General features: G+C 42.3%; 1 protein-coding gene across 1 annotated transcript; it reads right to left on the bottom strand.

The window, feature by feature from the left end:
* Positions 1 to 7: 7 nt before the first annotated feature.
* On the bottom strand, positions 8 to 26,907 carry LOC124124858 (hemicentin-1-like). The gene is made up of 11 exons (XM_048394967.1): positions 26,604 to 26,907; positions 15,765 to 15,913; positions 14,664 to 14,871; positions 11,315 to 11,632; positions 9,937 to 10,215; positions 7,734 to 7,991; positions 5,648 to 5,926; positions 3,577 to 3,894; positions 1,613 to 1,915; positions 1,151 to 1,276; positions 8 to 194 (listed from the first exon to the last, which is right to left on the bottom strand). Exons 1-11 carry the CDS (start codon positions 26,887 to 26,889, stop codon positions 142 to 144), a joined length of 2,577 nt encoding a protein of 858 aa, XP_048250924.1. The 5' UTR covers positions 26,890 to 26,907; the 3' UTR covers positions 8 to 141.

Raw genomic sequence — 26,907 nt, forward strand, 5'->3', positions numbered from 1 at the left:
CCTTTATGGGGAATGAACATACCTTGGTGAGTTCGCCTTTAAGGGGAGTGAACATACCTTGGGGAGTTCGCCTTATGGGGAGTGAACATACCTTGGGGAGTTCGCCTTTATGGGCAGTGAACATACCTTGGGCGTTCGCCTTTATGGGCAGTGAACATACCTTGGTGAGTTCGCCTTTATAGGGAATGGACGTGCTGCAAGACAATGTGGAAAACTTTAGTATGAGTGGAAGATATTCCTTGACAATGACGCTGTACAAAAAAGCTATCTACAGTGACGCCTCATCAGTCTGGACGATTAGTCTTGGAAATGTCTACATGTAAGATCACTATATACCGATTCCTCGTGTATCTTGACCCTTGCCAATCCGGACTTACTCGTGTATCTTGACCCTTGCCAATTCGGACTTCAGTGGGAACAGTTCCTTTAAGAGCTGGGAGATTGGGATGCGTTTTTTTTTCAAATTTATATTCTGTTCCCGAGGATGTTGGAAACAAACGACATGTCTTCGGGTTTCACAGACAATCCTTCACTGGGTGTTCAAAAATGTATTGCGTGTCTACGATACATCATTTGCCTCCTCCAGATGTTTGTGTCACAAGTTCCCAGCGACAGAAACGGACGTCAGTAAATATTTGTTTGTTTGTTGTTTAATGCCGAACTGAAAGAACGTCTTCTATTGTTAGATTCACATTGACGAGGCAGGCAAGATGTTTGTTTGTTGTTTAACGCCGCACTCAGCAATATTCCAGCTATATGAAGCTGGTCTGTAAATAATCGAGTCTGGACCAGACAACCCAGTGATTGACATAATGAGCATCAATCCACGCAATTGGGATCGATGACATCACCAAAGTCAGCGAGTCTGACCACCCGATCCCGTTAGTCGCCCCTTACGACAAGCAACTATCTTCACGCTGACGTACTAAGTGACACTACACAAAAATGAGCTATTTCTTGTACCGCCTCCTTCCGTGTCCTCCTTAAACGCGAAACATCAACATTATTTGCCTTCTTTATCAGAGAAAAATGTGTAAGCTGCACTAAGTTACAAAAACATATACATACACACACACAACACATTACAAGAACTTACACAGATTTGGGATCCCTAATATATTCGACTCAAAATCAACGACGCAACACTTACAGATTCTTGGAATGTGGGCACGGAACTTCAACACCAGCAGTGGAACCGCCGCGAGCAGGGCCAAGCCTACACACGCAGCAATACCGATCCCTACGCCCGTCCCAAGGGCTGCAGGACTCCAAGCATCTGGCAAAGACAAAAATCGAAGCCAGAAACATCACAACTCCCACGTGTATGTGTCACGCATTATCGAAAAGGCTTAAACAGGTCACCCAAAACGTCTTGAATATCTGAAGCGTACGGGGTTCAGTTAACTTTTAAATCACTGATTTATGTTATAACGCAACAATTCATAAAAATGAAACCCAAGAATTTAAACTCTGCCTGTAAATTTGTGTGAGAAAGTTAAAGTGAAATGAGATCAACTGTCAATATATTACAGAATTTGCCGTCAAAACCGCATTATTTATTTTGAAGAGCTGTTAAATAACAATGTATGCATGTAAGTATATTGACGCTTACCCTTCGTCTTCTGAAATACTTCATGGGTTTCTTCACCAAGAAAGTTGCTCCATCGATTATTCCGCGACTGCACTTTAAAGGCGTACTCCGTGTCGGGCTCCAGACCGACCACCCTCTTGTGGGTGTAGGGTCCAGTCCCCTGGGGTACCGTCTCGAAGGTCCAGTTACCCCCGGGCATCACGCGGTACTTGAGGATGAAGCTTTGGATGAAAGTACCGCCAGGGAAGTTGGGTTTCCATCTTAACCACACAGACTCGCTGGAGGAGTTGATGGCAGAAAACTCCAAAGGTACCAGTGGGGGTCCTGGGAGAGGAAAATACAATTGTGAGACTGCAGAGGGCTTACTCTCGTCATGAGTTCCTACTTCAGCTCTGGACACCTGTATCCCATGCATGTCTAAACAGTCAGCGATTGAGCATAGTGATTGTTTGTTTGTGTGTTTGTTAACGCCGAACTCAGTAATATTCCAGCTATATGACGGCAGTGTGTAAATAATAGTCTGCACCAGACAATCAAGTGATTGACATCATGAGCATCGAACTACGCAGTTTGGATACGATGGCATGCATCAACCAAGTCAGCGAGCCTGACCACCCGATCCCGTTAGTCCCCTCTGAGGACAAGCATAGTCGCCTTTTATGGCAAGCATGGGTTGCTGAAGACCTTTTCTAACCCGGATTGTTTCGGATCAGAAAAGTGATCAAGTGCTGAGGTTTTTAGCCTCTTAGCAATATTACAGCTATATCGCGGAGGGAAACCAGAAATCGGCTTCACCGTGTACCATGCACGTGGGCAATCGAACCAGAGCTTTCAGCGTGACAAGCTGCACCACTAGGCTGTCACATCGCCTACTGGGAATAACATAGTTATGATGTGTGACGTCGGTGGTTGTACTATCTGCTCATGCTATCGACCTCTGTTTGTCAAGATTCAGTATTATACAGGCGAAGGTCTTGTGTTTGACCAAACGAAACAACGCTTCTGTAATTCTGTAACACTATTCACATGTCCTTTTACTGGAATAGCGGGATATACCACAGGATATTCCAGAAGTGGCACATTGCACTCGGGGACGCAAACGTCGATTGTGATTGAATACTGTAAACAGCTTTATTTCTGCGCCGTTAAAATATTGCGAATACCACACCAAAGACAATACTGCGACGAGATATTGGGAGGTTGGAAGAAGGCAGGATTACTGTGAGGTAACAGTGACACTAATTGGTCTGTTTGTCATTTGTGATGTATTGTGTGACCATTCTGCATTCATTTGTGTTTTTAACTTATTGAGTAACTTGTGGTGCTGGTTGATGATTTCAGCATTTGATGACGTGTTGCAATGAATAAAGTATGTATGTATTATTTATACTTATTTTTGAGTTTTTAATTTTTGCGATTGAGTCTCGTTTGCAAAACTCGCAATAATAAAACGGTCGCAAACAATTCCCTGTTTACAGTATTGATGGTATATACGGTCAAGAAACATCTATTCCACTTGAGGTGAGGTGAAATGGGGTTTAACGTTGCGTCCAAGATTATTGCACTTAAATAGCGACGTGCATGCACGTGTGTGTGTGAGGCTGCTTGTACCAGTCCGGACTGATGCCGATTTATAGTGCTAGCCCACTGAGACACCATGCCACAGTTTAACATGAATACCCCACTCAGACCCAGTATACTGACTCCGAGCCGACCAGTCCTTGTTTTAGCCCCTTAATGCCGAGCGCCAGACAGGGTAACAACAAATACCATATTTTAAAGTCTTTTGGTATGACACGGCCGGGGATCGAACCCCGGACCTTCCGCTCTCCAGGCGGACGCTCTACCATTAGACCACGTAGGCGGTCTCCTCTTTAAGGGATATGTGCACTATATAACAGGTTTTTTTTCATTATTTGTTAATAAGAGAGTCTCGAACCCATTGCTATGTCATCACAGTGACGTTGACATTGTGACCACAGTACCTGATGCATGTAGGCTCAAAGAGCTGTTTCTGCAGTCAATAGAGTTGCATGCTGTGATTGTATATCTCCCCAGTTGACTCGGCTGGACGTTTAGCAGCGGAATCTGGACCTGGTACCCCTCGTCCACTACTTGACGTCCATAAACATTCATCGCCACATTGATAGAGGTAACTGCAGGAGTAGGGTAGCTCGGTGTTTGGTTACCATGGTACCAGGTGATTCCTGGAAGGCTGGGCTTGCTGACCAGGGTCCATGACAACGTGACATTGGCACCGATTGCCAGAGTGGGGGATGAAGAAGACAGAAATTCCGGTGCCGCTGAAAGTAGTAGCATAGTGAGTGAGTGAGTGAGTTTGGTTTTACGCCGCTTTGAACAATATCATTTCGTATTAATTAATTTCGTATGCGCTGTAATTATCAAAGACACCTACAGCCACACTCCAAGTCTCTCACGATTATTTTGTCACCAGCAAATTAAGATATAATTGGTAGAACCTATTGCACATTCATATACCATGGATAGAAAATATTACCATTGTAGTGAGATTGGTTTTACGTCGCTTTCAGCTATATCACGGGGGGGGGGGGGGGGGGGGGGGGGGACCAGAAATGGGCTTCAAACATTGTACCCATGTGGGGAATCGAACCCGGGTCTTCGGCGTGACGAGTGAACGCTTTAACCACAAGGGTTCCCCACCGCCCCAAATCTTTAGTAAATAATATAAGTACTGTGATATCATATGCATATGACTGCGGCCTACATAATATAATCTCATATGGCAGCACAAATTAGTGATCAACGGTCAATCTTCGGGATAGGAACTAATGACAAGCGGTTCCTGGCACGGCCAGGGGACACAACTATGCAAAGAAACTAACAGAGAATAGCAAAGTTTTAACGATATATTAGATCACATGAAGCGTGTCTGCTCTTCAAACACGTTAGTCAGTGATGATTTGAAGTGGCTTAGTGGCTTAATGTCACGCTGGGTGAGACCCAGTCTTCCGCGTGTGACGACATGACACTTCCACTTCTGAATACCTGACCAACCCACACCTAGCAGATGTAACGATACATTGCTGCTCCGGTGCATCGATACGGTACACGACACGGTCTTATTTCTGTATCGATACGAGTCGATACACTTGCTAAAAGAAATTACTACTCGTAAAATGACACCCAGATGTTTTGTCAATCAAATATCAAGAAGTTATAAGTGTTGCAGGTTCACTACTCAGAATGGCCACAATGAACATGTATTTACAGGTAGCTTAATGTTTTGAACGTGCGCTGAAATATTTCTTGGCGAAGTTTCCATGTGCTTTGACGTAAATATACGTATCGCCATACGTATTATATCGTGATACTTATCGTATCGTGACATATATATCGCGATACCTACAGCACCGTCACCCATATATCGTGATACGTATGGGATCGGAACCCATATACCGTGATAAGTATAGCACCGTGACCTATATAGCGCGATACGTACAGCATCGTGACCTATATATCGTGATACGAATGGGATCGGAACCCACATATCGTGATAAGTATAGCACCGTGACCTATATAGTGCGATGCGTATAGCATCGGGACCTATATATCGCAATACGTAGGGCACCGTATCCCATATATCGTGATACGTATAGCACCTTGACCTATATAGCGCGATACGTATAGCATCGTGACCTATATATCGTGATACGTATGGGATCGTGACCCATATATCGCGATACGTATCGTGACCCATATATCGTGATATGTATAGTAACGTGACCTATATAGTGCGATACATATAGCATCGTGAACCATATATCATTATGCGTATGGGATCGTGACCCATATATCGCGATACGTATCGTGACCCATATATCGTGATACGTATAGCAACGTGACCTATGTATCGCGATACGTATCGTATTGGGAACCATTTATTGTGAAACGTATCGCGCCGTGACCCACATATCGTGATGCGTATAATACCGTGACATATACGTCGTGATACGTATAATATCGTGACATATATCGTGACACCACTACAAACAGAGTGAGGAAACTAGGACCTACCGTTGACTGTGACGGTAACACGTTTCGTCTCGGTAGAAGTTATGCTGTTGTACACAGAACATTCGTATTCCCCTGAGTCTCTGTACGTGACGCCCGCTTTCTGTAGCGTGTACGTTGGTCCAGCATGAGTACCCCTGTAGCTATTGACCAGCGTGTTCCCCCAGTACTGCTTGTAGTCAAAGAAGGTGTAGGTGGCGGGCTGGCCTGAGGCCCTGCATACCAGGGTGAGGGTCCGTCCCTCAGTCAGCGTCACTCCTGACATTGTTATGTCTGGGGGGTCTGAGAGACGAAGGAAGCAGTCTTTTAGTACATGACATCACCTGTCGAGCAGTGAGTTGGGTTTAACGCCGCTTTTAACATTATTCCAGTTATATCACGGCGTGTCAGCTTCATGTGGGAGGAAAGCCCGAAGTGATGCAGGTCTCAGACGTTTCCCACTTTGATGAAACCCACGAGCACGGGTATGGTGCTGACAAACCTAGAAACATAATCGGGGCGAACCGGGATTCGAACCCACAATCATAGGTTTCTGGCGTGCCCAAGGGACGCACCTCTGCACAGCGAATTGCGGCCCCTGAGACGAGTGAGGCCCCCTTGCCCCCCGTCGAGACAAAATAATGTGATTCGGTACCAACCGTGTAATGCTCTGGCGCAGGAACACCACATTCCTTCCATAACCCTGACCATATCCAGTGGTCGGGAAAAACGTTTGTTCCTTGGATCTTCGGGAAGCGAACATTGCTTTCAAAAAACATCTCAGCACTCGCATATTACGAATAACCAAGCAGGGGAGATAACCTCTTGGATAAGCATGTTAATTAAGAGACGTTCAGGATACCATATTACATAATTTTTGATAAGCATGTAAATCACGAGACATTGTCATTTTGTCACGATGGACATAAATATTGTAATTCCGATTGGTATATTTATTCCCAACTCAGGAACAATGAGACGTTATTTCGCTTCGACTGACAAATCATAATTGATGATTTTACGCCCCTTTTGGCAATATTCCAGCAATATCACGGCGGGGGACACCAGAAATGGGCTTCACACATTGTACCCATTTTGGGAATCGAACCCGGGTCTTCGGCGTAACGAGCGAACGCATTAACCACTTGGCTACCCCACCACCCCTGTAATGTTGAGTTGAATCGACATAAAACATTAATACCAAGAGATAAATCGAACCCGGGTCTTCGGCATGACGACGAACGGTTTAACCACTAGGCTACCCGACCGTCCCTAATCATCCTTAAGATTCGCCAACATGCTGATTGGTGTACATTTAAACGTTTCAGCACACCGGTAGATCAAGTGGGAGCGTGAACCCCCCACCCCCTAAAAACAGCAACAAAAAGAACTGGAATATGATCAAATGAAAAATATAACCACGTTACAATACAAAGACCATGAATAAGTACATATAGAGAATCTCACCCTCGTGTCTTTTGATATCAAATATATCAACACGAGTTGATAAAAGTGGACAAATTCCGAGGCTTGCCGAGGATTTTTGCCACTTTTATCAACGAGTGTTGATATATTTGATATCAAAAGACACGAGGGTGAGATTTTATTTATCATCCAACATCATTCTTCCAACTTTTTCAATTTGTAGACAGTAATTAGCAGTGTTTTCAGTGTAAAAAGTACTGCTAAGAGCTTCAGTAGCATAGCCATAAGTGACGTCATTTGATTGTGACGTCATGGTAACCGGTGGCATCACACTGGTCTGCAAAGCATTGGGATGTAATTTCATTGCAGCGATATCTACAGTGTAGATATCGCTTGATCTATTCCGAACAATATCTCCTGTGGGAGCCAGTTTTGGATGATAAATAATTTTCAATAAATGAGTGACTATGGTTTTACGCCGCTTTTAGCAATATTCCAGCAATATCACGGCGGGGGACACCAGAAATGGCCTCACATATTGTACCCATTCTGGGAATCGAACCCGGGTCCTCGGCGTGACGAGCGAACGCTTTAACCACTAAGCTACCCGACCTCCCCTGTAATGTTGAGTTGAATCGACATAAAACATCAATACCAAGAGATAAATCAGGCATATAAACCCTACAATTTACTGTGACTGTTGTTGATGAGTTTCCCTCCAGAGAACCGTATCCTGGCGCATTCACTCTCGCGGTACATCTGTATACGCCCTGATACTCCCGCGTGATGTTAGCTACGTGTGTGTTGGTGTTTGACACGGTGATGGAGTTATAGGTCCAGGTGAAGGAAGGTCCCCCCGGGTTACTGTCAGCAGAACAGGTGAGGTGAAGAGTTTCACCTTCTGTCTTTGTACTTGCGCCACTTACTGTTACATTAGGCCTGTCTGTAAAATAATAATAAAAAAATAATAAATAAATAAGTACAGAGTTGCGCCACTTACTGTTACACGGGGCCCGTCGGTAAAATAAAAATAATAATAATATAATATAAGTACGCAGTTGCGCCACTTACTGTTTGACGGGGCCTGTCTGTAAAATAATAATAAAAATATAATATTAAAATAGTAAGGAGTTGCGCCACTAACTGTTACACGAGGCCTGTCTGTAAAATAATGATAAAAAATAATATTAAAAATAGTAAGCAGTTGCGCCACTTACTGTTACACGAGGCCTGTCTGTAAAATAATAATAATAAAATAATAAATAAATACGAATGCAGTTGCACTACATACTGTTACATGAGGCCTGTCTGTAAAATAATAATAAAAACTAATATAATATAAGTACGCAGTTGCGCCACTTACTGTTTGACGGGGCCTGTCTGTAAAATAATAATAAAAAATATAATATTAAAATAGTAAGCAGTTGCGCCACTAACTGTTACACGAGGCCAGTCTGTAAAATAATAATAAAAAATTATATAATATAAGTACGCAGTTGCGCCACTTACTGTTACACGAGGCCTGTCTGTAAAATAATAAAATAAATAAGTACGCATTGGTTCCCATGTTTTTAGGTTTATGGCCCAAGTTCAGATCAGGGCTGAATGGATTCCTTGTTCTCCATGCGTACTCTGAAAACCGACTGAAATGTGTATTGGTTGGTCAAAATGCGTGTCAGTTACCTCGGCGGCATGAAGCGTCAACATTACACGAGTGCCACGGTGACCATACTAGATTTTTACGTACGCAAAGAAGCAACTTTTACAACACGTGTTTCTTTTGATACAGTGCTATTGTCTGCAGCAATCCTGCATAAGTGAGTAACACGCACCCACGCACGCACGCACACGCAAGCACACGCAAGCACACGCACACACAGAGTAATACAAGGGCACCAGTACCAAAACATATATAACATTTCATGAAATTATGAACAAAAGTGTCATAGTAATGGCGAAAGTATTATTTTCAATATGGCAATACGACCATATCAAAAACGGATTGGAACCCCTAGAGTGAGTGAGTGAATACGGTTTTACGCCGCTTTTAGCAATATTCCAGCAATATCACGGCGGGGACCACAGAAATGGGCTTAACACATTGTACCAATGTCGGGAATCGAACCCGGGTCTTCGGCGTGACGAGCGAACGCTTTAACCACTGGGCTACCCGACCGCCCTTGAAACCCCTTGAACCAGGGGCGTTACCATTGGTAAGAATAAGAATTAAAAGTTTCAGAGACATTTCGCCTCGAGTATAATTATAATGTGAAACCACATTAAGTGGCGTTTTATTTGCTGTTTGATGGCTTGAACAAACCATCTCCCAGAGGCAAGGGAGTTAGCTGAGTATAAAAGTCCACCTGAGTTCACTTTTGCCGAACTAGGCTTGAATATCGTGGCTTGATCGTATTTCGCGTGTCTGCCCCTCCTGTTGACCAATCAGATTCCACCTCTCATATCAGTCCAATTTGCTTCACACAAACTGGCGGTACCCGAATAGTGGAAGGCGCCTTGCCTCACAGAAACCCAGTTCATGTGGATTGTAGCACAACAGTTGAACAAACTGATTATAACATGAGTGAGTGACTATGGTTTTACGCCGCTTTTAGCAATATTCCAGCAATATCACGGCGGGGGACACCAGAAATGGGCTTCACACATTGTACCCATGTCGGGAATCGAACCCGGGTCTTCGGCGTGACGAGCGAACGCTTTAACCATTAGGCTACCTGACCGCCCCGATTGAAACATGAAAAGATTTGGAAAATATCTGTCATGACGGTACACATGTTATGCGAGTGAGTGAGGGAGTGAGTGAGTGAGTGAGACAGAAATTCAGGCCCTTTTCCTAACCCTGTGCCATGGACATATATGGTAACACTTACAATAGACATTTAGTATGTTAGGCGCTGATGTCATCTCAGTGGAGGTGCTGTTCGTGTACTCATTCTCCGCCAGACACGTTATGTTCGCGCCATTATCTAGTCGCCCGGATGTAAACGTCCAGGTCGATCCCTGATGCAGCACGTCGACTCCATTCTTCTTCCACCTGTAGATACATTCAGGGTTACCTTGGTTACTGGATACACAGGTCAGAGTTACAGTGCGTTCTTCAAGGACGCCAGCGGATGGGGAAACGTTCAGTGTCGGCCTTGATGGAGAATCTGTTAACAATATATATATTACAGATTATTTATACATGTATTCATTTACAAGTACGTTCTGATCTTGGGTTGTCAGAAATAGCTTTAACCATAACTTAAATGGCCTGATTTACCAGCAGAGAGAGAGAGAGAGAAGGGGGGGGGGGGAGAGAGAGAGAGGGAGAGAGAGAGAGAGAGAGGGAGGGAGGGAGAGAGAGGGAGAGAGAGAGAGGAAGAGAGATAGAGAGAGAGGGAGAGATGGGAGGGGAGAGAGAGAGAGAGAGCACAATACTTACAGACAACGTTGAGAGAGAGAGAGAGAGAGAGATGGGAGGGGAGGGAGAGAGATGGGAGGGGAGAGAGAGAGGGAGAGAGAGGGAGCTAGAGAGAGAGAGAGAGAGAGAGCGCGCGCAATACTTACAGACAACGTTGAGGGAGAGAGAGAGAGATGGGAGAGGAGAGAGAGGGGGAGAAAGGGAGAGAGAGGGAGAGAGATAGAGAGAGAGGGAGAGAGAGATGGGAGGGGAGAGAGAGAGAGAGAGAGCGCAATACTTACAGACAACGTTGAGGGAGAGAGAGAGAGAAGGAGAGATGGGAGGGGGGAGAGAGAGAGACATGGGAGGGGAGAGAGAGAGGGAGAGAGGGAGCTAGAGAGAGAGAGAGAGATGGGAGGGGAGAGAGAGAGAGCACAATACTTACAGACAACGTTGAGGGAGAGAGAGAGAGAGAGAGACAGAGAGAGAGAGAGAGCGCAATACTTACAGACAATGTTGGGGGAGAGAGAGATGGGAGGGGAGAGAGGGGAGAGAGAGATAGAGAGAGAGGGAGGGAGAGAGAGAGCGAGAGAGAGAGGGAGAGAGAGATGGGAGGGGAGAGAGAGGGAGGGAGAGAGAGGGAGAGAGAGAGGGAGGGAGAGAGAGAGAGAGAGGGAGAGAGAGATGGGAGGGGAGAGAGAGAGCACAACACTTACAGACAACGTTGAGGGAGAGAGAGAGAGAGAGAGAGATGGGAGGGGAGAGAGAGAGGGGGGAGAGAGAGATGGGAGGGGAGAGAGAGAGGGAGAGAGAGGGAGCTAGAGAGAGAGAGAGAGAGAGAGAGAGAGAGAGAGCGCAATACTTACAGACAACGTTGAGTTTCGCGTTAAAGGAGGACACGGAAGATTGGCTGTTGGAGGCTCTACAAGAAAATAGGCCAGTATTATCAACAGGGGTCACTGGGTACGTCAGCGTGCTGATAGTTTTTTTCTTAACGGACGTCCCTTCCTGTCGCTGGACACTTTGTGACGTAACATTCTGACTGCCATTCCTGTACCAATTCACACTTGCTGTTGGAAAGCTTTTCGAAGTCTCGCAGATAAGAACGAGACTTGAGCCGTCAAGTATATGTATGGATTCGCTGTCCCTCGTGATGTTGACGAGAGTAACCGATGTCACACCACCTGCAACGCCATTATTAATTATTATGACATATATATTTATATTACATTATTATTCTGGTTCAGGAGGGTCGGTCGGGTAGCCTAGTGGTTAAAGGGTTCGCTTGTCACGCCGAAGACCCGGGTTCGATTCCCGACATGGGTACATTGTGTGAAGCCCATTTCTGGTGTCCCCCGCCGTGGTATTGCTGGAATATTGCTAAAAGCGGCGTAAAACCATATTCACTCACTCAGTCTGGTTCAGGAAAGGTTCCAGCTTGGAGACTTTACTTGATCACGTGTGGTAACTTCATTTGAAACCAACCCATCACCAGTTGCTAACCATTCTGCTTAGGAAGGAACACAGTCATACCAGGGGCGGCAATTCGCTATGCATGGTTGTCTCCCTTGGATATGCCAGGATACTATCATCGTGGCATCGAATCCGGAAAACCCCGTCAAAATGTTAGGGTTAGTGTACTTAGAGTGAAGGTCCGGGTTCGGCCGGGGCTATGGGATAGTGAGTGAGTGAGTGAGTGATCGCGGCGCCTTAGGCCTATTTTTTTCTTCCAGTAAAAAAGAATAAAGTCCGCGGGATGGTTAAAGTATCCATGCCTACCTGTAAGTTTCTTGTGAATATATGTAAATAGTTATTTCCATTCTAAAACCATTGTCAGTATTATAGACATGATTTGATTTGATAAAACAACCATACGAACTGAACAGGGCTACAGCCGGTCCAGTAGTGTCAAACACCTAAATTCTCGGTGCAGAGTAGCCTCCCTTTGCCCAAAGCCTGTGATCCATGGTTCGAATCCCAGATTGGCTCGGTTGATGATATAAATTTCTAACTGTCTATAGTGGGTGTTCGGTAGCCTAGTGGTTAAGCTTGTCACGCCTAAAACCTGGGTCCGATATCCGACATGGGCACAATGTGTGAAGCCCATTTCTGGTGTCTCCGCCATCAAATGGCTGGAATATTGCTAAAAGTGGCGTAAAACCATACTCACTCACTCTAAATGCCTATCAAAGACTTCCTCATAAAATCAATGGAATATTGTTTAAAGCCATCTTACTCAAAGGCCAATAGACGATGGGGATACGGCCGCATCCCACACGAACCAGGTCCAGGCCCTGACAATGCTTGGATGGGGATCTTACCACTCATTGCTTAGTAAAATGTAGCAACTGCTTAGTAAAATGTAGCAGCTGCTTAGTAAAATGTAGCAACTTCTCAGTAAAATGTAGCAACTTCTTAGTAAAATGTAGCAACTTCTTAGTAAAATGTAGCACCTTCTTAGTAAAATGTAGCAACTTCTTAGTAAAATGTAGCACCTTCTTAGTAAAATGTAGCAACTTCTCAGTAAAATGTAGAAACTGCTAAGTAAAATTTAGAAACTGCTTAGTAAAATGTAGAAACTGCTTAGTAAAATGTAGAAACTGCTTAGGAACATGTAGAAACTGCTTATTACAATGTAGCCCATGCTTAGTTAAATGTAGCAGCTGCTTTGTAAAATGTAGAAACTGCTTAGTAAAATGTAGAAACTGCTTAGGAAAATGTAGCAACTTCTTAGTAAAATGTAGCAGCTGCTTAGTAATTTGTAGCAACTTCTTAGTAAAAGGTAGCAACTGCTTAGTAATTTGTAGCAACTGCTTAGTAAAATGTAGCAACTTCTTAGTAAAATGAAGCAGCTGCTTAGTAAAATGTAGCAACTTCTTAGTAAAATGTAGCAACTGCTTAGTAAAATGTAGCAACTGCTTAGTAATTTGTAGCAACTTCTTAGTAAAATGTAGCAACTGCTTAGTAAAATGTAGCAACTTCTTAGTAAAAGGTAGCGACTGCTTAGTACTTTGTAGTAACTGCTTAGTAAAATGTAGCAACTGCTTAGTAAAATGTAGCAACTTCTTAGTAAAAGGTAGCAACTGCTTAGTAATTTGTAGCAACTGCTTAGTAAAATGTAGAAACTGCTTAGCAAAAATGTAACAACTGCTTAGTAATTTGTAGCAACTGCTTAGTAAAATGTAGCAGCTGCTTAGTAAAATGTAGCAACTTCTTAGTAAAAGGTAGCAGCAGCTTAGTAATTTGTAGCAACTGCTTAGTAAAATGTAGAAACTGCTTAGTAAAATGTAGCAACTGCTTAGTCATTTGTAGCCACTGCTTAGTAAAATGTAGCAACTGCTTAGTAAAATGGTAAAATGTAGAAACTGCACAGTAAAATGTAGCAATTGCTTAGTAAAATTTAGAAACTCTTAGTAAAATGTAGAAACTGCTTAGTTAAATGTAGAAACTGCTTAGTAAAATGAAGCAACTGCTCAGTAAAATGTAGCAACTGCTCAGTAAAATGTAGCAACTTCTTAGTAAAATGTCACAACTGCTTAGTAAAAAGTAGCAACTGCTTAGTAAAATGTAGAAACTGCTTAGTAAAAGGAAGCAACCGCTTACCAAAATGTAGTTATTGATAAAATTTTGGTAAGCAGTTGCTACGTTTTGCTAAGCAAAATACTATACTACTGGTCGAGTCTCTCTTCAAGGAAGAAAGTTCTGTTATTTAAACATGCACCAATTTATCGTTGTTACAATAGCAACCGTAATCTTCTACATAAGTATTGGAATAGCTTTAAGTAATTATATAATTTTCCAAATATTAAACTTGAAATTAGCCCAAATAAACATTTCTATGATAACGCTATTTAATAAAATTGTTATATTACGTGTGAAATAAACACTGGATATCTGAATCACAACTTGACGCAGATACCTTAAGACCCACCAACATTTGCCCTCCTGACATTAAATAGGGTTATATATAATGGTAGCAGTATATATATCACATATATATTCACTATAAATAAATCTATTTTCATATTTAATGAGTAAGTGAGTGTGTTCAACGTCTTGGGCGACCCACTATGATGACACTGACAAGCTGTCGTTGTGTTTAACAAGGAAACATAATCACGGCAAACGGGTGTCCAAACTGGTTATAGTAACACGTCATGGCGGTCCCTGAGACTATGGAACTACAGATCAGATTAGAGGAGTTGGTCGTCTCACCTGGAAATTGAACTGGACCAAAGTCTTTTGTCTCGGTGTAATCTTTAGCTGGGTCGAAGGAGTCATGTTCCACGTGCACCCGGAGAGTGACACTCTTGTTCTTCATGTCCTGGTTATTTCCGACCACGGTAACAGAACTACTTGTCACCACGCTCGTTCCGCCGCATGAGCTGCTGGAGTATAATGCATTTAGGGGGCCACCCATCCCCTAAAATAAACAAACGGCGAGTTTGTTCTTTTAACGTTTTTTTACATACTTTTATATCATACATTGGATGTTTTCTCATTATTGACCTCATTTGTAGTACAATAAAAAAGTTATTAATTATACACACATATCCAAAACAATTAACAGGCGTCTATTTCATAATTAAGATCCGGGTAGGAATAGGTCTTCAGCAACCCAATGCTTGTCGTACGAGGCGACTAACGGGGACGGGTGGTCAGGTTCTCTGACTTGGTTGATGCATGTCATCGTATCCCAATTACATGGATCGATGCTCATAATATCAATTCCTTAATTGTCTGGTCCAGACTCGATTATTTACAGACCGTTGTCATAGGTGGAATGTTGCTGTGCGGCGTTAAACAACAAACAACTAGACTATTCTACTCTTGTGAACGAACCCTTTGCAGACAATGATAGTACATAACTACAGCAGTATAGACAGTAAATATTCCCTAAGTAGTCTCCCTTTATTACCACGGCCTTGATCAAGCCAGGCGCACCAGTCACTAAACCAATGAACATTAGTCCACGACAAAAGAGTAGTATGGCGCACAGTCAACCAAACCGTCTTTGCCCAATCCAGCTGACTCGCCTATTACGAGAAGCAATTTAAGAGTGTGGCCCGGTTTTTGCTCACGAAATCATCTCGTAAAAGGCGACTATGCTTGTCGTAAGAGGCGCCTAACGGGATCGGGTGGTCAGGCTCGCTGACTTGGTTGATGCATGTCAACGCATCCCGATTACGTAGTTCGATGCTAATGATGTCAATCACTGGATTGTCTGGTCCAGATTCGGTTATTTACAGACCGCCGCCATATGGCTGGAATATTGCTGAGTGCGGCGTTAAATAGCAAGCAACAACAACATCTTACCACGTCTGTCGTGTACGTCCAGCTTACATTGGCTTGCCCCTTCACACAAGGGATGGAGAGGGCAATGGTCAAGGAGCTTGTTGAATTCAGACTTGAGGGGATGTTGCTTTGCGTGGGGTTTGTTGTGACGCTTGACCACTGTAGTAGCCCTGGGTACAAAATAACATCAAGAACCATTAATCATTCACTTAGGAAATTCAAATTGAGGGGGCAGGGGTGGCCCAGTCGTCTCAGGCGCCACGATTCACTGTGGAGAGTTGCGTCCCTTGGGCACGCCAGAAGCCTTTGATTGTGGGTTCGAATCCCGGGTCGCCCCGATTATGTTTCTAGGTTTGTCAGCACCATACCCGTGCTCGTGGGTTTCATCGAAGTTGTAAACGTCTGAGACCTGCATCACTTGGGGCTTTCCTCCCACATTAAGCTGACACGCCGTGATATAACTGGAATAATGTTAAAAGCGGCGTTAAACCCAACTCACTCACTCACTCAAATGCACTTGAGGTATGTGGTGTAACTCTTCTGAGGGGCGGTCGGGTAGCCTAGTGGTTAAATTGTTCACTCGTCACGCTGAATACCCGGGTTCGATTCCCGACATGGGTACAATGTGTGAAGCCCATTTCTGGTGTTCCCCGCCGTGATATTGCTCGAATATTGCTAAAAGCGGCGTAAAACCATACTCACTCACTTACCTCTTCTGAAACGCTGAATGCGGCGTGAAGCATCAAACAAACTACCTCCTCAGCCATGAGTTAGTGTTTGTTTGTTTGTTCTTACTTACAGTCCGTTTGATTCCATTTGAGACCGATGAATTGCTCACTAACTCAAAATCTAATAATTGCAACAAAACCAAATTGTGCACAGCGACATGAATTGGACCAAAAAAAGTTGTTTAACAAACGATCATCATATTGTTGACATTTTTCGCCATGCCATACCAGGGATGACCAGTCGCTCATGGAACAGCCAGGTAATGAACAAGCATGTGCACATCTCAAAAGCCGTTTTGGGTGTTCAATCGGAGTCACTGTAGCAGGTTTCTGAAGCCGTGACAGAATCGGTGTCGCTGTTGTCCGAATCGCTATCGCCGCTGTCCGATGGAATCAAACGGACTGTAGTAAGTCTTGTAGCTCATATGTATATTCAGTTTGCCGACGTTTCACTCTAAAGCAGTTTGGTCACGACTATTCGTTCACTATTGACCTTTTTCACACTTTCGCCATCTTGGATCGAAAACGAGGCTTGGAGAGCATAGCTCCATGCAGTGAGAGTCGCATCAGCTCATAGGGAACAGACAGCATGTTGTGCATTTCACTAATGGACATTTTTAACAAACCAAAAATGGTATGCTCTGTATCTAAAACAGAAGTTATTTCACATTAAATCATGAGGTCCAACTAAAATATGCCTGTTATACACTGGAATTAGCATTTTGCTGTCAGGATCCCGGAAGTGAATCGAAAGTTGCATTTCGAGATACGTATTTCAGAAATAGATTGTTTTATCATTACCTCGTCGGCATATAGAGACAGTGTGACAGTACATTCAATGACAGAAGTTTTGTATCGTAAATAAACCGCATAACATGAAACACGTCAGTTTCCTTTTGCAAAATTGCTCAGTCAATGCGTGGCTTGGCGAACTCTAGATCAAGATTGAGATATGTTTATTTCACGTTTCATAGTGGTGTTTGCTGCACAACGCATTATCGTTTTGCCATGAGTCCAGTTAACAAAAGACACCTTTTCTGCTAAGATTTTCATTTTAACATATTACAATGTTAATTATGAAAATAATTCGTGTGTCAAAATAAATATTCAGAAGGGGCGATAACTCTATTCAGTGTGTACAATGACAGATGATACTTTCAAACATCACTTACTAAACTGATTATTGCCGATTGAGATTGCACCGTGCACGACAAAAGTAATAATGTGTGAACTGTTTAAAATAAGTTAAAGGGAAACTAAAAATTGATAAATATAAATAATGTATGAAATTGAAGAAATATAAGAATTGATACAACTACCAACTTCTTGAACACCCTCACCTAATCCTGCATGATGAAAGGTAATTGTATATCGAAAGGAAGCTACTAATACATTTATCCTGATTAGTTTGAAAATGTCTTGATCAGATATGAGTACAGATAAAATAACAAAAGATATAAAGGAATCAACTTCAATTGGTAATCAAGCCAAGATAAAATATATGTATCGGTACAAATTATGTTGATGGAACAATCTGGATTTCTCATATTTAACAAAGAAAAACAAACCAAAAATTTTCATATCTTTATTTCTCACAATATACGTTTTCAAAACTTAACATGGACTGGGTGTCTTTGTCAGTCAAAAGCACCTAATTAAATTCCAGGAGAAAATAATTTTCTTGCTTGTAAACAAATGGTACAATGTGCTTTTTCAGTGTCCGATAAATATTGGCCATGTTGATTTGTGAGTGAATAAGGCTTTTCACTTCCTCGTCCTATTTAAGTGAAATATGACAGGAAGCACATTTGTTGATTAAATGATTATTGCTTTTCACTTCCTCGTCCTTTGACAGGACGCACATTGTAACCATTGTGTTACTGTCAGCAGAAAGCTCCTCCAGACATCCGTCACCGGATACTAGTACTTCATTGTGTTGACTCGCTGGCCTGAAATGAATAATTCAATAATATTGTAATAATATTCAGGTGAAATATCACGTTTTGTCACACCTACAGTCAGTCTGCCTCATTGACACTATGGTTTTCTGAGTAAGGTCATGAAGATCACAAAGAAAATATAAGACTTGAATTTATTTTGTCAAATGCAATGTTTATCTCTTCATGTGGTTTACTAAAGTTGATATCTTGACTTGAAAATATTAACTTTGTCAGATCACAAGATAAAATATTATTAAACATATTTTATTGTCCAAAAAGACAAAGGGCAGCACTTATTACCGCCTTCTCCCTATATACAGTTATACATAATATTGCATAATGAAAATGAACAATTTACAGTTGAAGCTTCCCATTGTGGAAACATAGTGCGCAATATATATACAGTGCTCATATGAAGGATATGTACAATGTGCTGGAAAGTGAAGACAGTGTGCATCTCATACATATCCTAATATTATACATTTTAGTGTTGAATATAGATTTAACAATATTAATGAATAACAGTTTGGAAACAATAATATGCTAGCTACTGAATCTGTTAGTCGTTTCTATAAATTTGTGTACAGACAAGACTATTTTTGTATTCAGGAAAACATCTAAGTTTGGATCACCAAAAAGAATACTATGTAGAGTTTTTTGTCCTCCAAGATTATCGATAGCTGTCAGTAATGTCTCCCTAAAATCATCATATAAGGTACATTCGAAGAAGAAATGGAATGAATTTTCACAAGGAGCATGCATACAAGGAGCATGAGATAAATTCATGCTATCATCGTTATTTGACAAGGAAAACAAATTTCTTCTATGTATTTATATTTTTTGCGTTTTGATTGAATTATAAAAAAATATCAAAATGATCACACCACTTGACTTGATTGAAATAAACTAAAGTTCTAAAGATTGTTAACAATAGTAAAATATTACATCATAACAATATAATTATTGCAAAATGACACAGTAAGCACAACTATATTCTTATATATAAATTGATATGATTAATAATCTATAATACATGGCAATTGCTTGCACAAAATGAATCTCTTTGTTTTAAAAGTTTCAAAACATGTTTGTGGACATAAAACCAGATGGGTTTCACAATTAAACAAAGGGAATTAATGAGTTATGATTGCAATACACATGGGAATTAAAAATAATTCTTTTAATACTTTAAGTTTTTAGAAATGTCAATATCAATTTATGCATTTGAAATATTTGAATAAAAACTGTTAAAGAGTTATCTGTTTCTGTAAATTATATAAAGATCAAATGTAGATTGAACATTTACTGGACATTAATTAGTTGGGTTTTTGTTCATTGCATGACATGATTAAATTGGTACAGTAAAGTAAATATCATTTTGGTAGAAATATTATTGGTTACCAAAATTGCAGATCAAACTGTACTTTACTTTAAATATTTACACACCCTTTATGTAATAATTCAGTTGAAATATTACACCTCATGCTATCTAATCTGTCAACATTGACAATCAAAATAACAACTGTTCACAATCACAACAGCACAAGTAGATCGAGAGGTCTAATATTTTAATGGAATGCATTTGAGTCCATTACAATTTACATCAAATACGCAACTGATTGTACATTCTCAGTAGGTTACAATTTGATACATTATATCAACATATCAATTTAGTTAGTTTCTGACATATATCTAGATATGGTCAAAAGGTCAATATTTCGACTTCAAATACAACCCGCAAAGTTATTTAAACTCACAATAAATAGTTTGGCTTAATGGTGTGTAAACAATGAATTATTCTTTACAAGATTTCAGTAGCATTTGTATTAAGTCTGTTCAGCTACCATAAACTGCACTGGGAGTTACCAGGTGGTCATGGATATTTTAAATTGAAATCACAACAGAACGGCCAGATTCACATTTATATCGGTAAGGAGACCAGATAACAGTAGAATAGTTTGTCAATAAGAATAATGTTTAATACTTACGATGAATGTACCGGGATGGTTAAATTGTCACAGTTTGTCCCGATTGCGTGCCTTGTTGACATCTCCATGTGTTTCATGTGCTATCCTGCCTTCACCTTCTGCTCTCCAAGCCTCGCTTTCAAACCGGAAGTAGCGAAGTGTGAAAAAGGTCAATAAGGACCGTCTCAATGGGGTTGTGTAAAGAGCGCCTGCCCACTGAGCGGGGGTCGCTGATTCGATCCTCGACCACGTCATATCCCTAGACGTTAAAAGGTGGTACTTGTTGTTACCCTGTCTGACGCTTGGCATTGAGGGGATACACCAAGGACTGGTCGGCTCGGAGTCAGCATTCTCTTTATGAGTTGGAGTTTTCATATAAAACTGCGGCATGGTATCTCAGTGGGCTCACACCATAAAACCGGAATTGGTCCACACTAGTACAAAAGCACATACGCACATGCGCATCGCTACATAAGTACAATAATCTTGAAAGCAATTGTGAACCCCATTTCACCCCACCATTAACCATAAAGTGTAATAGAGAGCGAGTATAGTTTTACGCCGCATACCTTTTATCAGCAATAGTGAGTGAGTGAGTATGGTTTTACGCCGCTTTTAGCAATATTCCAGCAATATCACGGCGGAGGACACCCAAAAAACGGCTTCGCACGTTGTACCCATGTCCGGAATCGAACCCGGGTCTCCGGGCTGACGAGCGAACGCTTTACCAACAAGGCTACCCGACCGCCCCTTATTAGCAATAACCAATAAGATCACATCGGCGAACACCAGAAAAGGGTTTCTTTCTGTGTTCCCATGTCTAATATCGAATCCGGGTTTGCCGGTGTCACGATCGTACGCGTAAACAACTAGGCTACCTCGCAGAACCTCTAGGCTGCTTTGAAGAGAGGTGAGGTAAATGGGTTTCAACGGCGCGACCTAGATCGCTGCGGCACTGAAATACCATGCCGCAGTTTAATATGAGTACCCCACTCAGACACAGTATACTGACTCCGAGCCGACCTTGTTTTAGCCCCTTAATGCCGAACGCCAGGCAGGTAAACAACAATAACCATTCTAAACGTCTTTTGGTATGACGCGGCCGGGGACCTTACGCTCTCCGGGCGGACGCTCTACCACTAGACCACGGAGGCTGTCTCGCTGATTTGAGAAATGGGGCAAGACAATGGAGCTTCACGGTTTTCAAGTTATGCTCGGAAACGAAATACGGAGACACAGAGAGACGGGCGGAATTCGCTTAGCACAACTGCGTCCCTTAGGAGAGCCAGAAATTATCGTGCGTTCGAGTCCCAGATTTTTCTAAATCGCGTTCCAACACTTGTTCGGGAGTTTCACCAAAGTAACAAATGTTATATTTGGGATAACAGATACTAGTACTTTTTTGGGTTGAGTCACGTCCGGGATTCGAACCCACACTTGCCAGAGTGAGGCATCTAATCGCCAGCACACAAAGTCAGCGATCAAACCCACTCAGCAACCGAGGCTTCCATAAAAATGAAAGTCCGACAACTGGTAGTCTAGATCACGTACTTTGAGTACCCCTCTGGCAAGTGTAAATTAGCACGGCTCCCATGGCCGAAAGCTATGAATACACAATGCCATTTAGAAAGTGGTCAAATGTAACAAATGATATATTTGGTATAACACTTTCTTAGTAAAGGACAGATTCTAGTACTTTTGGGGGGTTGAGTCCAGTCCGGGATTCGAACCCACACTTGCCAGAGTGAGGCACCTAATCGCCAGCACACAAAGTTTACTAAGAAAGTGTTAACCCAAATATAACATTTGTTACATTTGACCACTTTCTAAATGGCATTGTGTATTCATTTCACCAAAGTGTTTCAGATTTTGCTGAGGCGCAACATAATTAAACGTGTCAACGCAGCTCAATGACGGTCAGATATCTTTGCAATGGATATGTTGTATTAGCTCCAAAATCTTTTATTGATAATAATCTTGGCTAATAAACCCTATACGTTATCACTTCACTGTTTAGCGGTTTCAGTGGTCTAAAGTATCCAAATAATGCAAAATAATATTCTACTTATATTTTTTCTAATATGTTTATAACGTATGGATATTATATTTGAAAAACTCAACATCACTTTTTCTCAATATTGTAACATAAAAAGATATATGTAGAAAAAAATATTTTATAATGATCAGTAAATATCAATCGATTAACGTTTACTGCGAACAAAAGTGAAATTTGATCCAAGTCAAATTTAAATGGACGTTCTACTCCGAAAAGAGCATGGAATTCCTCTTTTCGATTATATGTTTGAAATCGCCATACTCGGAAGTACTTTTTATTCCAGTTAGTTTCATTTTGGCATGAGGTTGCCCTTAAGACCTGTATCAGTTCCGACCCTCCCCCTCACAATAAGCGACCCGTGAAGATCCGGGGTAGAATAGGTCTTCAGCAACCCATGCTTGCCGTAAAAGGCGACCATGCTTGTCGTAAGAGGCGACTAACGGGATCGGGTGGTCAGGCTCGCTGACTTGGTTGAAGCATGTCATCGATCCCAATTGCGTGGATCGATACTCATGATTTCAATCACTGGATTGTCGCGTCCAGACTCGGTTACTTACAGACCGCCGTCATATAGCTGGAATATTGCTGAGTGCGGCGTAAAACAACAACCAACCAACCTCACAATAAGCCGACACGCCGTTGTATAATGTACACGTTTTCAAAGGGGCAGTAAACCAAGACTGGGAGCCACATATACTCAGCAACACAATTTCCTGTGACACGATGCCCGTGAAGACCCGGGGTAGAATAGGTCTTCAGCAACCCATGCTTGCCGTAAAAGGCGACTATGCTTGTCGTAAGAGGCGACTAACGGAATCGGGTGGTCAGGCTCGCTGACTTGGTTGATGCATGTCATTGTATCCCAATTGCGTGGATCGATGCTCATGATGTCGATTAGTTACAGACCGCCGTCATGTAGCTGGAATATTGCTGAGTGCGGCGTTAAACAACAAACAAACAAACAAAAAACAGCATGCTTTTATACCCCGGTTTACATATGTACGTCATTTGCATGATTGCTGCATGCAAGACACTGTTTGCCATCAAACCATGCTTTTCTTCTGAGTTTGCGTTTGTGATACATATTGCCTTGTGTAAAACCGATTGGAAATAGGTGTCACATGAACCTTTGTTGCTGAATATATCACAATCAAAATAGTGAGTGAGTGAGTTGGGTTTAACGCCGCTTTTAACAGTATTCCAGTTATATCACGGCGTGTCAGCTTAACGTGGGAGGAAAGCCCGAAGTGATGCAGGTCTCAGGCGTTTACCACTTCGGTGAAACCCACGAGCACGGGTATGGTGCTGACAAACCTAGAAACATAATCGGGGCGAACTGGGAATCGAACCCACAATCATAGGTTTCTGGCGTGCCCAATGGACGCAACTCTGCAGTGCGAATCGCGGCGCCTTAGACGACTGGGCCACCCGTGCCCCTTATCAAAATAGCACAAAAAGATTTTCCTTGTTCCGCTGAAGATTACGTTGGATGTTGTATTGTTAGAAATCAATCTTAACAAGTTTTTCATGTTTCATCCCGCCTTGACAATTTTCCTTGTACACATCTCAGATGACTACAGATGCATGACAGTGGTTAATATGATGTAAATTGCATTTTCCTCATTACCAATATCAGAACGCAATTAAATTAAAATTTATTCGCCTCTCTCTCAATTCTCAATGACAAACCTGACAATGGTTAAGATGTAAATTGCTTTTTCCTTATCAACCGATAGCATAACGGAATTAAATTAGATATCATTTGCTTCACTGAATATTTGGACGCACGGAAGAAAAATGTATACGGCACTAGAATGTAAAATATTAATGCAAAGCTGTTCAGTTGAATAACTTCTTTGTTTGCGCGTGGTCTGTTCCAACAAGGAAGATATTTGATTCATGTTGTATTACATTCTCACATGGCCGATCACGTCACTATGTCAATGGTGCAGGAAGACCTTAGCTTGGTATTCATACCTGGCAAAGTAAGATAGAGCAATAGTAGATGGCGAATGAGTGAGTTGGGTTTAACGCCGATTTTAACAGTATTCCAGTTACATCAAGGCGTGTCAGCTTCATGTGGGAGGAAAGCCCGAAGTGACGCAGGTCTCAGACGTTTACCACTTCGGTGAAACCCACGAGCACGGGTATGGTGCTGACAAACCTAGAAACATAATTGGGGCGAACCGGGATTCGAACCCACAATCATAGGCTTCTGGCGTGCCCAAGGGACGCAACTCTGCAGTGCGATTCGCGGCGCCTTAGACGACTGGGCCACCGTGCCCCCCTCTACAAGAAAGCGGACCACAAAGGTTATATGAAGAGCGCGATGCCTGGTATGATTCCACAAAAGCACGACTGGGTAATAAGACAAAATATACTTGCTGAAATATTGTTAGATTCACAATGACGAGGCAGGCAAGATATCAGAAAACCTGTTATGAGTGTTGGTTGGTTGGTTTGTTGTTTTACGCCGCACTCAGCAATATTCCAGCTATATGACGGCGGTCTGTAAATAATCGAGTCTGGACCAGACAATCCAGTGAGTAATATCATGAGCATCGATCCAAGCAATTGGGATCAATGACATGCATTAACCAAGTCAGCGAGCCTGACCACCCGATCCCGTTAGTCGCCTCTTTGGGTCACACTCGATTATTTACAGACCGCCGTCATAGAGCTTGAATATTGCTGAGTGCGGCGTAAAACAACAAACCAACCGACCAGCATGGTTTTCCTTTTTGAAACATATAAAATTTGATTTTCAAAATACCAAAAATACAATTTCACATAATACACAACTGTTGATGAGTATCTTAGACATCTTATCTTTAAATCATAAAGTTGGCTTGTTTGGGCTCAAATTTAAAACATTTGACACATGGTAGATGTCATGTGGTTGCACATGCATGCTTACCCCAGTCTACATTGAACCTATTTATAATACACAACATTAGCCAGCCACAGATTACTGTTTACAAACAGTGAGTGATCGTTGAAGAGACGTAAATCAAATTTGACAAGAGTTCTTTCAATTTCAAAACGAACGAGGTATACTAGGTGCGTCTGAGCAGTCCGGGTTAAAATATGTCCCAAATACCCCAATGTTGACGCCGGATGATTTAGGTGGGGATCGGGTTGTCGGGCCCCGTGGCTTGGCTGATTGTGTTTCATCGCACCTTATTCATAAGATTTAACAGAGCCGATTGTATACGAGTCCAACTTCATCATGAGCAGACCGCCTCCGTGGTCTAGTGGTAGAGCGTCCGCCCGGAGAGCGGAAGGTACGGGGTTCGATCCCCGGCCGCGTCATACCAAAATACGTTTAAAGATAGTATTTGTTGTTACCCTGTCTGGCGCTCGGCATTAAGGGGCTAAAACAAGGACTGGTCGGCTCGGAGTCAGTATACTGTGTCTGAGTGGGGTATTCATGTTAAACTGCAGCATGGTATCTCAGTAGGTTAGCACTATAAATCGGCATCAGTCCGCACTAGTACAAGCAGCCACACACACACACACGTGCATGCACGTCGCTATATACGTGCAATAATCTTAGACGCGACGTTAAACCCAATTTAACCTCATCATGAGCATGTGTTGATGAATCACTATCAAATAGTGAAGACACCCAGGTGTTCGCGGACAGGTGAGCATTTCCTGCTTAAAACCATACCCACTCACTCACTCACTCACGCGAATCTTGGATACAATTTTACGATCAGCAGTTGTACTGTTAAAGGACACGCACTCTTTACCCATTCCGCCACGACATACGCAGTTATATCTTAACGTTTTTCTTCACTTTTAAGCAGCAAAATCTCTACACAATGGACGTAATTCAAAATTAACATTCCGTTTTTATTAATTTAAAAAAAATCCAGTATGGTACTCGATCGTGTCACTGGATTATCTGGTTCATCCATCTCTTGATTATTTGGTATATTTACAGGCTGACGTCGCATGGCAGCACTTTTTAATGCAAATGAATGGCGGGTGCTGCCGGTAGGGCGGGACATGGACCGACAATTTATGTTTACAGGTCACCTCATGCAGCTGGAATTTTAAAGAATGCGGCGTCCAACAACAAGCAAAATATTGTTGAGGGAGTCGTGATGTGGGAAAATATTTCAAAGATAAACTTTAACTTCGACAATTTATTTATTACCTACCTGAACTCGTTTGGATATATATTTGGTCTGTTGCTGATCCGTGGCGACAAGTCCAATCGCCATAATCTTGTCCTGCTTGGAAGGATTGAATTGTGAGGCTAACCGCTGATCCTGCGCTTGTGATGAGACTGTACCCTGCATCCGTAGAGTTGCAGGCTCCAGTATTTAGTTGACATGTACCCACGACTGTGGCATTCAGTTCGAACTCGACTTCCGATGGCGAACTCGAGTCAAGTGAACAGTTCAGGGCTAAAGACAGATTTGCGACAGGGATGCGGCGATCCATCACAAGACTGATTGCTGA

Source organism: Haliotis rufescens, unplaced genomic scaffold, assembly GCF_023055435.1.
Source record: "Haliotis rufescens isolate VD_foot unplaced genomic scaffold, xgHalRufe1.0.p SCAF_136, whole genome shotgun sequence".
NCBI lineage: Eukaryota > Metazoa > Mollusca > Gastropoda > Lepetellida > Haliotidae > Haliotis > Haliotis rufescens.

Excerpts from the sequence above, each read along its gene's own strand:
- LOC124124858 (XM_048394967.1), bottom strand. The coding sequence starts at position 26,889 with ATGGATCGCCGCATCCCTGTCGCAAATCTGTCTTTAGCCCTGAACTGT. Across the intron at positions 11,633-14,663 it reads TGGTCCAGTTCAATTTCCAG|GTGGTGTGACATCGGTTACT; the intron begins GTGAGACGACCA and ends ATGGCGTTGCAG. Across the intron at positions 3,895-5,647 it reads TGTTACCGTCACAGTCAACG|CGGCACCGGAATTTCTGTCT; the intron begins GTAGGTCCTAGT and ends TACTACTTTCAG.